This window comes from Triturus cristatus, chromosome 3_2 (assembly GCF_964204655.1).
Source record: "Triturus cristatus chromosome 3_2, aTriCri1.1, whole genome shotgun sequence".
Lineage (NCBI taxonomy): Eukaryota > Metazoa > Chordata > Amphibia > Caudata > Salamandridae > Triturus > Triturus cristatus.
The window spans coordinates 827,639,387-827,652,575 of NC_140584.1; the positions used below are offsets into that span (position 1 = coordinate 827,639,387).

The following is a 13,189-nucleotide window of genomic DNA, read 5'->3' on the forward strand; positions in this document are numbered from 1 at the left end:
ATTTATTTAATTCTTGCTCACTTTATGTAGCTGAGCTAATAGAAATCTACACTTTTCTTGTGAAACTGCTTGCCATTGCTTTGGCCCAAGCCAGGCTTCACAGGGAAATCAGACTGTCAGCCACCAGCTGTTTTCCGCCAATCAGAGATAAAACTGCACTTAAAGATCATCTAAGAAGGAACAAGCACTCTCTAGTAGACAGGGAATAAAGACCCTAGGTTGCCAAGTGTGCTGCCGTTCACCTCTCACATCGTATCATTCCAGGCACGAGAAACATGAAGCCTGAAGAGGAGTACTGAATTATTTACCATGGAGAGAAAAACTGGAAACAGGCTCCCATGTCACCAGCATATATTGCAAAGGTACCCACATCAAAAACAAGACCAAATTTGGTCTAACACGTAAATGAAAAAACCACACATACAAAGACAGGGGACTGACGACCACCAGGAGAGCAAAGCTACATACATGTGTGGGCAACAACTGCACCCATCTCGATCACTGCTAACCGCAGAACAAAGGAACTAACATACAGAGCCAGGACCTGCACACTGCCAACAGCAGTGTGTGGACACTTGCATAGAAGTGCAAGAAAGCAGATCAGAACCACTCAAAAGGGTAGAAATTGTTCACTAGCACCAGCATATCAAAACCATCCACATACAAAGCAAGAACTGTACACTGTCACAGGCACAGATCGTCCATCCACAAACAGTTACATGATGTGTCCTTTGCAAGAGAAAAGCAACACTCATTTGGGAACATATCTGTATGGTATTTACATAGTGTAAACCTACTTGGAGAGGGTGGGCTGCTGTACAGAATGCATGGGTTGCGGGATGCAATCTGAGATCATCTTACAAGAGGACTGTCCATTGCCACCAGCCAAGTAACGCAACTTACGTACATGGCTAAACACTGTTCACTGAGAAAAGCACAGCTAAACCACTTGCAGAGTCCATAACTGTTACCAATGCCAGCAGTACCACGACTACTCATATGCAGAGCCTGGCTCTGCAACATTCTGCCAGACGTATGATGAAGCCATTTGCATACATGGGCAGAACGGTCGAGAGGCAGTGCCAAAACCACTCATCTCACATGCAAGATTTTTTTACCTTGTTCAGGGAACCACATGGCACATACAGGCTGCTGAAGCGTAGCCAAGGTCGTTGAGGTTGTTTGCCTCTAGTGTCCGTCCCACTAACTCTGCAACTGGGCCAAGTACACCTGTCCACAGTGGTCTCTCAGGGTAGTTAGGGCGAGCAGTGAAAGGCTTCTCAGGGATGTAATGTGGAAGGAAAGATTTCTTAACTAAACAGTAAAACAACAGACTCGATAATGTGATGCCGAGCCTTTCTTGTAAAAACAGAAAAGTACTTTAATGCCAAGGCAACATGTAATACTGCACACAGGAATTGGGTTCAGTCACAGGGTGCTTCCAAGACTAGGCCTCCAGTCCTAAAGCTCCAACTCTGAAGCATACACACATATAAGGGGATGTGCTACTGTGGGGACACCAGATCAAGAATAGGCTCAAGTGTAAGTATGCGATCTTGTTATGCAAATGATCGTTTAATGGAGGGGACCCATTAGTCAGCTCAAATTATACATTCCTAAACAGTTTGTGGAGGCACTCATGCCTGACTTCAGTATGCTGTTTTAAGGCAAGACACAGTCTCAGTCTTTCAAACACAGCCTTATGTTACCTCTCTGGGTGGAGTACAGCTCTGTGTTACTGTGGTCCAACTGAGCCCTTCAGAGTCGCATAGCCTAGTCCTTTGGCACTGGAAATAGGGACTTGGGCTATGTCAATAACTTAGGACATGAATACTAGTCCCATGTTGTTACAGATGGTACACGTCTCTCCAGAACACGTTCTGGACCATAGCTTTATTTTTCTCTTCTGTTTTTAATCTCTCTCTACCCCTCCTCTACCTCTCTACTAACCTTCCTCTACCCACCTCCCTCTACCTACCCTCTGTACCTCTCTCTACCTCTCTCTCTACCTCTCCCTGCCTCTCTCCCTCCCTCTCCCTCCCTCTCTCTCTCTCCACCTCCCTCTCTCTCCACCTCCCTCTCTCTCCACCTCCCTCTCTCTCCACCTGTCTCTACCTCACGCTCTCTCTCTCTCTAACCCTCTCTCGCTCTACCTCCCTCTCTACCCCTCTCTCTACCTGTCACTCTACCTGTCACTCTACCTGTCACTCTACCTCTCTCTCTCTCTCTCTCTCTCTCTCTCTCTCTACCCCTCTCCCTCTCCTTCTCTCTACCCCTCTACCTCTTCTTTCCTCCCTCCCGATCAGGCTACCCTTGACCTTACTCCACAGTTAGAGAATCCCACTCGTCGGATTGACAAAACTGCTGGGAAAGTCAATTTACATTCAGACATTGTGTTCTACAGTGAAATCTAGGGCTTGTAAGGAGATAACTATTGTAACAACTTGGGATTCTCACCCTTTCATTGTCATCAACAATTGATTTGGGATGTCTGTACACCAAAGTTGGTACTAAATGAGTAAGACCAGTGCCTCTTCAGGGCCTACGCTATAGAAAATCATTCTGTTTCAATGGCAGACCAGTTCTCTTCCACAGGAAGCAGTCATTGCCTCATGAATGCCCTCTAACTTTGACATCAAGTTGACCCAGCCCAGATTCAACTGCCCTGCCTGAAGTGTTAATCTGTACAAATGAAGGCCTGACCGTAGTCAGGTGCTTTCAACACAGGAACATTGCAAAGTGCTACTTTCAGGTTCTCGAATGCCTTCCGACACGTCGCAGTCCAACTCAGTAGGAAAGAAGGTATTATGCAGTAAGGCTGGTTAGGTTTCACTATACAATACTCTCAGGTTACCCTGAATAGGTCCTTCGGATTCCCACTAATAAATCCCAAGCTCAGTCCAGATAGTGTGGCACAGAGCAGCCAGGTTTTACCAGAGGAACATGTTTTAAGCATTTCATATTACCAACATGGACAATAATTAATTGACACAACTTGAAAGTAATAGGACCCCAATTTATAAAAATAAAGCAGATTTGTATATAAATTTAGACACCAAAATAAATGCAATTGGACGAGTATAGCCGGAGTTATACATTTTTAAAGGAAAAACAAAATCAGTGCATTTCAATCCTCCACAACGCTAACGTTACGGTCAATGGGAAAATGGACTAGTGACAATCGGTCACTTGCAGGTCGAGTTCAGTGGAAACCACTGGGAAGTAAGGTGAGGCGGGTCCCATGACTGGGGTTGGACAGTCAGTTGAATCTTACCTGGCTCGCAGAACCCGGGTGCAGAGTAGTCCTGGCGGTCTCTGGTGCTGAAGAACGGGAGCCGCGATTGCTGACTTTGCCGCTTATATAGAGCTGGGTGGGAAGGGGATGCAAACTCTCGACAACTGGGTCGCGTAAGTATCGGGTTGAAGACGCTGCATGATTGCCTTGAGGCACAGTGTCAAACAAAGGTGCTGGAAGCCGGACTGGCCACCGACAAGCTTCTGCAGCGGCAAGCTCAGCCTTCGGTCACTTCGACGTCCTGGAGTATTAGGAAAAACAGTAGCTGCCTAAAACGTGGTCAGGACTACGTTTCCCACAATGCACTAGACCATTTACTTTTGAGCTATTTCCTCAGCGGGCCCGATGGCCAGTGATTATTTGGATCAGAGCGCGATTTCTTGCCTACAGGCGACTTGTACTTCTAGTCCAAGGGAGTTCTGGAGTTGCCTTTGGCTTGCATAGGGGTTCCTTATTCCTTTGGAGCCAGTCTCTGGCCAAGGACGTGTCCTAGTCGTGCAGTTGCAGTGAGCTGGCCACAGGTGCAGTCTTTGTGCCTGTCCTCAGATCGCAGACTCTGGACTCTTCTTTGTCCTTTAGTCGATCAGATCTTAGGTTCTAGTACCAGGGAAGTCCCTTAAATCCTACATTTAGAGGTTTTAGGGGTGTGACATGGTAGTCAATGGGCCCCACATCTGGGGGGGGGGGGGGGGGTCACCTTTTCCTACCCAGTAGCCTCTATTCTGCTACTTTTGAAAATGGCAGGGGGGTGGCTAGCCTTCTCGGGGTGTATGCCGCCTGACTACTACTTTTCCCATCTAAGGCGGTGGGAGCTTTGAAGCTCATCACTCGGATATGCCACTTCACTAGCCATCCTGTCAGGGAGGGAGGTGACATCTCCATTCCAGGTAGGCCTTTGTTTCCATCTCCTGGAGCATTCACACCTCCTGGCAGTGGGTCAGGTTCCTGTCTCGGTAGCAGCAGCTGCAGGCTGACAGCCGGGGCACAGGTAAGGCTGGGGCAACCAGGTGGGCAACCTCTAAGGTAGCCACGTGGATGTATTTCACATTAAATCCAGCTTTGGGAAAAACTGGGTTTGAGGAGACAAGCTGTTTGATACCATACATGACACTTTTCAGTGGTATCATAATGGAGCTTGCAACCTGGGGTTGCTTTGGTGCTAGCCCATGTTATCCTATGGCCCCCTGAACACTTATAGAAGCCCCTAATGGAAGGAGGCTACTATCATGGGCATATAGAGTATCCTCGTGGTGGCACAATCAGTGTGTCAGGCACCGGTGACTACAATGCCCCGAGTACCACAGATACCACTTACCAGGGACTTAAAATGGGGTTTAAGTCCTTGCCAAGAGTGGGGTTACCAATTAACATTCATCATATTTTAGGGAGACAGCACTGGAACTGGGGCCTGGTTAGGAGGCTCAAGTGCACTTTCAGTGTTAAAACCATCAGCATTGGAGAGAAAATGTGTGGGGAGGAGCTGCAAAAATCCTGTTTCCTCACATACTCACTTTCATAGATTGTTTCTTGTGTGTCAAGGCTGCAACTATGTACCCATAGTTGGCCACAAAGTTTCTGTAATATTCAGTGATTTCTAGAAAGGTCTGGGTAGTAGGTACATCCTACGGTTAACAAAAACTGGATATTAGCATCCAGGGGGTGGAATGTCCTGCTGCCTACCAGAAGGCCAGAGGACACTACAGAGGACTGCCACATCTGGCATTTGGTTACCTTGATGATTAGTTTCTCTCCCTGTTTCTTGACCAACTCCAGTTCTAGGTGCCTCAGGTGGTCCTCCCATTAGTTGCTAAAGATAGCTATGTTGTTAAGATAGGCCACAAAGAACTCCTCCAACCCTGACAGACCATGGTTTACTTGGCACTGAGAAGATGCAGGTGCATTCTTGAGTCAAAGAGGCATGGCCCTAAACTGGTACAAGCCTACTGGTGTAAAGAATGTAGTCTTATCTCTGGCAGTTGGCACCAGGGTGATATGCCAATACCCACTGGTTAGATCAAAGGTGCTCAAGAAGCAGGAGCACCCAGCCGGCCCACCAGCTCATTTGCTTGGGGAATAGGGTATGCATCAATCATGTTCACCTCATTGAGGGCTGGGTAGTTTACACATAGGTACAGGTCTGGGAATCCTTGCTTGGGCACCAACAATACTAAACTGGTCCAAGGACTACGAGAACACATAATTCCCAGGTCCAACATCTTGGCATCCTCTGCGTTGATGCTTTCTTAGACCCTATCCAAAATCCTACAGAACTTGCTCGTCAGTGAAAAACAAACACCTGGGTCTATGTCAAGTCTAAAGATGGATATTAACTCTGGTGTCAGCGAGAAGAGATGACAAAATCATCCCAAATCAACCCGGACCTCTCTACATTCTTACTTGCTGCTTAGGAGTCAGTTCAGGGGTAAGCTGTACCCCATCAAACCCATCCTCGTCACTGTGCAATAAGACGGGAAGTGATTCACTGTGCTTTTCAACCTCTTCTGTCATTGCTAAGATGTTCACAGTAAAGTTTCTCCGAAGGTATGGCACATAGCATGCCGTTTGTGGCTCCAGTATGGTATCTATGTGTACCTAGTAGTTCATGTTAGATATGTTCTACACTTCCTTGCATGGCCCACACAACGTGTTCTCCTAAACTCTGGGACAAATGGGCTTCAGCACTGATACCTCCTGACCCCAGTCAGCATCCCTTTCTGGTCATAACAATCCTTCATCAGCTCTTGAATATCCCGATGATTTTTCTAGGCCGGACCCAAGAATGATGTGGCAGACTCTATGGTTTCCTGAGGTCAACCAGAGGATCTGCCACATAATTCTGGAGTGACTTGGAATAACCTCCTCTGACTAAAGTGAGTTGTTAATGCGCTGGGTGCCAAAACAGAAGTTCAAAGGGACTGAACCCAACTCCTTTATAAGAAAATTCACCGGAGGCGAAAATGAGGTGTGGCAGAAGATCCCACTTTCTCTTGATGTTCTCTGGGAGAATTCCCATCATGCTTTTCAGGAATGAAAGCGCCAGGCATCGATAACCTCTGGCGCAAATTTTATAAAGAACTTTCAGATATATAAGCTCCACATCTGCTTATTCTCTTCAAGGGAGGATACATAAAGCAAGTGCTCTCCACTTCAATGTGCGGCTCTCCTTATCACCTTACTCAAGCCTAAGAAGCCTTCAGATAAGTGCAAATCTTACATAACGCTCCCATTAAAAAACCTAAACACTAAGGTCATCATTCTTATCCTGCTGGATGGCCCATTGTCCCGCTAAGGCAATGGAGTAAATTACTCTGTCGCCCTGGAGATAACACCCGCCAGATTTATGAATGAAAGCAAAGCTGGTGGTAGTATATAAAACATTGACAGAAAGCGTAATGTTGGTGGTTCCCATCAATGCTTTTCGCTGTTTGGTGCAAGTCTCCGTCAACATGAAGAGTCATTCACCAAAGAGTTTTTTTATTTTCAAAATCCAGAAGCAAGATATTCCTTTTGAAAATAAAAAAAGAAACTAGCCCCCCCTCGCCATAGGAGTCTTTTCAAATGGCAAAGTGGGCGTTATTTTTTTTTAATTGTACTTTACTGGCAGGGTTTGCCTGGTGGTGTTGGACAGTCAAAAAAAAACATTTTTTAAAAAAAGGCTATATGTCCGGCCATCTTAATTGGGCGGATGGACATGTAGCCGTTTTTTTACTGTCTGTTCTACTCAGTCGGTTGTCAGAGAAGTCTGCACATGGCGGACACGGAATACTCACCGCCGTGGCCAAACTTAATTTCCGCCCGCATTTAAATCAGGAAGGTGAACCACTGTGTTGGTGGGGAGGCAACTCTCTCGCCACTATGACAAAGTTCTCTCTGCACCAACATATAGATCAGACACTAAGATATTTTCTAAACTGATTGCCAATAGAGTAATCGCTCTCCTTCACACCATATTTGCCCTCATAAACTAGTTAGTTACTTTTGTGAGAATGGGTAGATTTCGACCCTTTGTGGACTGGATCTTGTTGCTTTACTCACAATGTTTGGTGCGATTGTGTGTTAATGGCCTGGTATCACGCTAATTGCTGTCTCACAAGGCTGCCTCTGGTCCCCGATTCTATTTGCCTTGGTGAAAGAAGTACTGACCACTAAGATTTAACAGCTCTAACTGGAGAATATACTTTGAGTTACCTTGTGTCCCCTTATTATATCACTTTATGCAGACATGACAGTCTTCATAAAAGAGTGCCAGGGTCTATGCCCAATTATATGTGAATATCTAGCATTGAGTCTTTCAAGTCTTACAATAAAAAAAAAGTACAAATTGCTAATATTTTCACTCACTCCAAACACAAAAATATTTGTGTTTGAATTTCCTCTCACAACGGTCAGTTAAGTACCATGGGGAGTAGATATTTTTGCAAAATAAACAAGATCATACAGGAGAATTACAGCACAGCCACCTGCAGAACAGATCTGCATCCCCTATTCCACTTCAAACTATCTGTTAACAAATCCCACAGAACAGACCATTCATAGACACAACAGTGTGCACGGTCTGGGCATGGGATGGACTACTTATCAGATTTGTATGTGCTTCTGATAAGCAGTCTATCCCATGCCCATACAAGTGCGCGCTGTTTCAGGAGGGGCACTTCATTCGTACCTGTATGATTAAGAAAAAACAAAATCACACACCCCTAGATATATTCCTTTTCTACTGGTTATGGTTGATGTACAAAGGTGGGTTTCCCACTTTTCCCATGGAACCTCCTACCATTAAAACGCTTTTGAATTTTAAAGTGTTACTAACTGTCAAGACACCTAGGGATTGGGTTACAAAACTGTACTCTTTCATGCAAGATGAGGCTCCAGTTATAATTCCATCCTCCAGAGATAAATGGAAACAAATTAACAAAGCAGAGTGGGAGTTCTGCTGTGCGCAAATAGGTGCGCTTTCCCAAATTGGAAACTTCAAATGCTGCACTTTAAATTTATCCACAGAACTTATTATACCCTTTGAGTATGTGGAAACAAAGCATCAAAGAAGACTAGACATGTAGATGTTGTAGGGAATCAAATACAGTTTTTTTTCTTCTTTTAGCTTGGCCATGCCATGGGACTTATATATACTGGCAAGGTGATCGAGAAAATAGCCACAATGATTAACTTTAGCATTCGAATGGAGCCTTATTTAGCACTGCTTGGTTTGGTGAGAGCTATACCCAATGCAACCAGGAAATACACAGTCGTCCACAAAGATGGGTAGGAACCGTCCACTGCAACCACTAGAGGAAAGAAACTCTGAGACTAGTCAAATATGTGTCCACAAAAAAGTGACCTGCGCAACACCATCCTTAGACGCTGTGGATGGGAAGTCATGTTGTCAAAGGGAACTTAAACAGAGGCTGGAATAAAACTATCCCCATTTGTTATAATGACAAAATCATAGTACAAACGTGTGCACTATTGATCTCTATCTCCCCAAATGATGGACAATCACTCCCTTGTATCCACATTCCAAGCCCCTCACTCATGAAACACTGATACTCACTGGTCCTGCAGTATGGGTAAGCATTCCAGGCTTTTTCATGCATGGTCAGAGCTCCTTCAGGAGCCAACATCCTCACATATGGTGGGACTTTGCTTCAAAAAGGTGAGAACAAAGCAAATGTTAGCACATTAAACGGTTTGCCATCCATATAAATAAATAAATACAATCTGAATTACAACTACATGACAGCATGGTATTGAGAGCCACATGTATAATGTAACATGGTATGGTGTACTTTAGCCTCAAAGTCAACAGGAAATGTACTCCTTCGAAATCACTTCAAGAACAAAACTATCTTGGGGAGCTTTAGTGAGTGCTAATATGAAACCCTTCTAGCAATAAAATAAAAATAAAATTCAGCGATTGGACAAGCATGTACTATGGACACAGTAAAGATGAATTGACACACAAGAGTAGCAATAGGCGCTCCTTGTGAACAAACGGTGCAAGTATGTAGTGATATGAGTGACAGCATGTCGTAGTGAACCAGCGCAATCTGGAACAAAGCTTCCCGGACTATAGCTATATGGCAGCAGGATATACAGAAAAAGGTATACAGGGGAGCATGACATAATGAACCACAGGTACCTGGTCTACAAGTAAAATGTAGCAATGGATGGAGCCAAAGATGAAGGCCAGCAAGGTGCACAGATACTGGACAGTACAGCACATAAAATCACAGATACAAGGAGCAAAGCAAATGAAGCCACAGATACAGGAGAGCTTTGCATACCGAACCACAGACATAGGAACAATACATAGGGTAATAGGCAAAATAAGCACTACCTATGAGACCAAGTAGTGGCCAGCACATTGTCATACAGGGTGCATTGCAGAGATTCACAGATACAGGGGCCATGAAATACAATGCCTTAGATACGGGACCACAGCATACAAAAGACAGAGGTGTAGAGAATCTTTTAAAATAAAGTCAAAGACTAATGGAAGCATGGTATACAAGGCAATCGACCTAGTGAAGCAAGGCATGTGGGACTACAGATTAAGTAAAAGCAAGGACGCTTTGAGGCCTAGCAGAGGGTATCATTGCAAACATGGTGCCCATTGTAAGCAGCATAGTATTCAGAGTCACAGATAACGCCATAAAGGGGCATAGGGCCATTGACATACCATGGCATGGAAAGGCACAGACATATGGATGCATGCTATACTGAGAACCACATAAAGAGAAACTTGTCTTTCAAGTCAAAGAACGCGAGAACTAAGATGATCCAGTGTGAATGATGCTCAGGGTTCTTTACCTGTGCAGATGATAGATCTTATGAGTATACTGTCCTCTTTCTCCATCCTTTTCGTACGGTTCATTCATGAGCACTTCGACTCCTTCACCACCACCGGTCTCATTTTTACTGGCTTCTGCTACGGAGTACAACTGACCCACTTGATACTGAAAGGTTTAATTAGGAAGAACATTTTAATTTCGAAATATGTTATAGAAAGGCATTAAAATCATGGGGCACAAAGTGTTGACTATTGTACTCCTCTAAACACTGTCTCAAATATTTTTGCAAGGTAAACAATTCTATTAATTTGAAAGTACAATATGGGAACGTGTGGGAAGATACAAACCTGGCCCCCGCACTCACACTGCGGGATTGGAAGAGAGATAGACTGCTTTTTCCACCAACATTCACCAGTCTATGTGAAAAGAGGGTGCCCGAAAAAGTGGGGGGAAATCTGGAACAAATGGAATGAGTAAAGAGCCAACATATGTACTCCTCCAGTGGGCGAAACAATTTTTACAGTGATCGAATCTGAGACAACCTGAGGATGTTACTAACTATGTTGGGGCAAAGAGGTTGGGGACCCAGTCATTGACAAACAATGTTAATGTATGGTATGGTGTGATAATGCTTGGTACTGTATTTAAAAACGAATTTGTGGAATGCTGTTCTGCTCTGTTACAATAAAAAGATTTATAAAAAAGAAAGTACAATATGGGAAAATATACATAAATAGACCCAATAAATATATATTTTGGCATACATCAATAGTGCCTTAATAAAAAGATAGACAAAATCATATATGTGTGTATATAGAGCTTGCGGCTCTAAAATGTAAATGGCACAGTATAATGTAGTCTGTTTTCTAGCCCTAGAAAGGTATGCAATAGCACTGAGTCTGTTTTCTATTACTATCACAAAAGGTGTCACATGATTTGTATAAACTTTGTGTAAACACATACACTCGTAAACAAGGAGGTTTCCCTCCGACCTCCGACACGCGTCGAGTGATTGGGCGTTTGAGATTAAAAAACACGCTGACAACTATTTTGTGGCCTGGACATCGTTTCTTGAAACTTGGATACGATTTGTTTGGATTTTGGGAGTCGCGACCCTGTCTGGGCCCGCCACTGCAAGTGGCTGTTTATATATATATGTTTGTTTATATATATATATATATATATATATATATATATATATATATATATATATATATCCAAAAAAGATTCACTTCACCAGGGAAAGAACCGGAGGGACACAAACGGGGAGCCAAGAGGAAAACCTTTATTGCAGCATAGGAGGCATGACGCTTTTCGGGTTGAGTCCCTTTATCAAATGCCAAACACCGACTCCTGCCACCTGTAGCTTATCAGTGATCCATCTCGCTGCCATTGGTGGAAGCCCAGCTGAGTCGTTTGGTTGACTGAACGCCTACACGCTGCCTCATCAAAGACTTTGTTTCCCATATATATATATATACACATACACACACACTTTATACCCAACATACACCTCAGAGCATGACCGTTAATTCATACTGCACTTCTTGGCGCTGGACTTCTAATTTTTAAAGCACTCGTCAGAGTCATGATTGATTCGCATTGTATTATGTCGAGAATTGTCCTTTATTGCCATGGTGCTGCTGCAAATATAATCGCACACTCTCCTGCTGCTCTTCCAAAAATATATTTCACATTTTCATTGTGCTCCTGTGACCATCCATTTGGTCAAATTCTCATTATGATTTAAGTATCCGGACTTGTTCTTATTGTGTTCCTGGAACCATCCCCCAACAATTTTTCTCTGCTTTTAGAAACATTGCTTCGACATTCTGAATGCACTCCTCTAAGTAGAATTGTACACTTTCATTATGCTCCACAGGGCACCCTTCTGAAAATTGTCTCTTATTCTTATTGTGACCCTCAATGTATAGTCTTTCATCCCAGCCTGCTCTTCCAAACATTGTCTTACATTCTCATCATGAACTTCAAAGAAAAGTCTCATGCCCTTTTCATATGCCTTAGTCGCAACATACTCTTCCAAGCATTGCATACGTTCTCATTGTTCTTTTCTGAGCATTTTAACCGTTTCATTCTCCTCTTCCAAGGATAGCCTCATTCACTCATTGTTCTTCTCAGAGTATTACATCTGTATCCCAATGTGCTCCTCCAAACATCATCACGGAATAGTTCTGTACAGCTGCAAGGGTCTCAATCTTGTTGTGCTTGGTCAACCATCAACTAGAGTCTCATCATACTCCTTTAAGTATTATGTCATTTCCTCACTGTGTTCCTCATTTCGAGGCTGCGAGGTCTTTCGATTCAGTGGGACAGTGGAGAAGGCAAAGTAAAAGTTCCAGCAAAAAATGGCCAAATCTGGGTTTGGTCAGTACAAAACTAAGGAGAGGCCTCTCCTCACAGAGGTGACATAAGCAGTAAATTAGTACTCGCTGTGGTATACTAGGGACCGGCTGAGAACTAGACCAAAGAGTCTTCAGGCAGCATCTGTAAAGATCTGAAGCAGAGAGGTCCTTATACCAGATCCCACAGAAATCTGAAAGTGAAAGGGGGTGGATGAGAATATAGGACTATGCAGCAACCACACTGCATTTGGTATTAGTATGCAACATCACATACTTTGAATACTAGGCACAGTTGGTATTTACGAATGCAAGTTTGGAGCCTAGCAATAATAATCAGAGGAGGCTTTTTCTATGTTTTCCTTTGTCTATCCTACGGTATCTTTTTATTTTTATTGTTATATGTAGTTTTAAGCTACGTACATTGTTGTGGGCAGGTATAGTATTACTTAATTCACGGCTTCTATAAAGATAAAGTTACTTTGTTATTTGAATGACATGACTGAACTGTATATATGGTTTGCTTAATGTGGTTGTATTTATGCGGACTCAAAGCTCCCAATAAAAGTAGTTGTGAACCAAAGTTGATTATAATAAATACTTTCTCATGTATGCATTTCCAGAACAAAGGCAAGTCACTTTCCTCTAGTGCATTGAGCACAACTGACTTTCTGCACCATCACCCAAGCAATGTACCTGGAAATATCTCACCTTCCCCCACTGCTTCAGGGTTGTCTACAGCT

General features: G+C 43.7%; 1 protein-coding gene across 1 annotated transcript in view; it reads right to left on the minus strand.

Annotated features, from left to right (window-relative positions):
- PITPNA (phosphatidylinositol transfer protein alpha) overlaps window positions 1–13,189 on the minus strand; it is a 230,081-nt gene that overhangs the window by 177,249 nt on the left and 39,643 nt on the right. Inside the window, exons 3-4 of the mRNA XM_085649058.1 lie at window positions 10,106–10,251; window positions 8,847–8,938 (exon numbers count right to left, since the gene is read on the minus strand). Coding sequence (XP_085505184.1) covers window positions 8,847–8,938; window positions 10,106–10,251 — 238 coding nt within the window. The remainder of the gene's footprint in view (window positions 1–8,846; window positions 8,939–10,105; window positions 10,252–13,189) is intronic.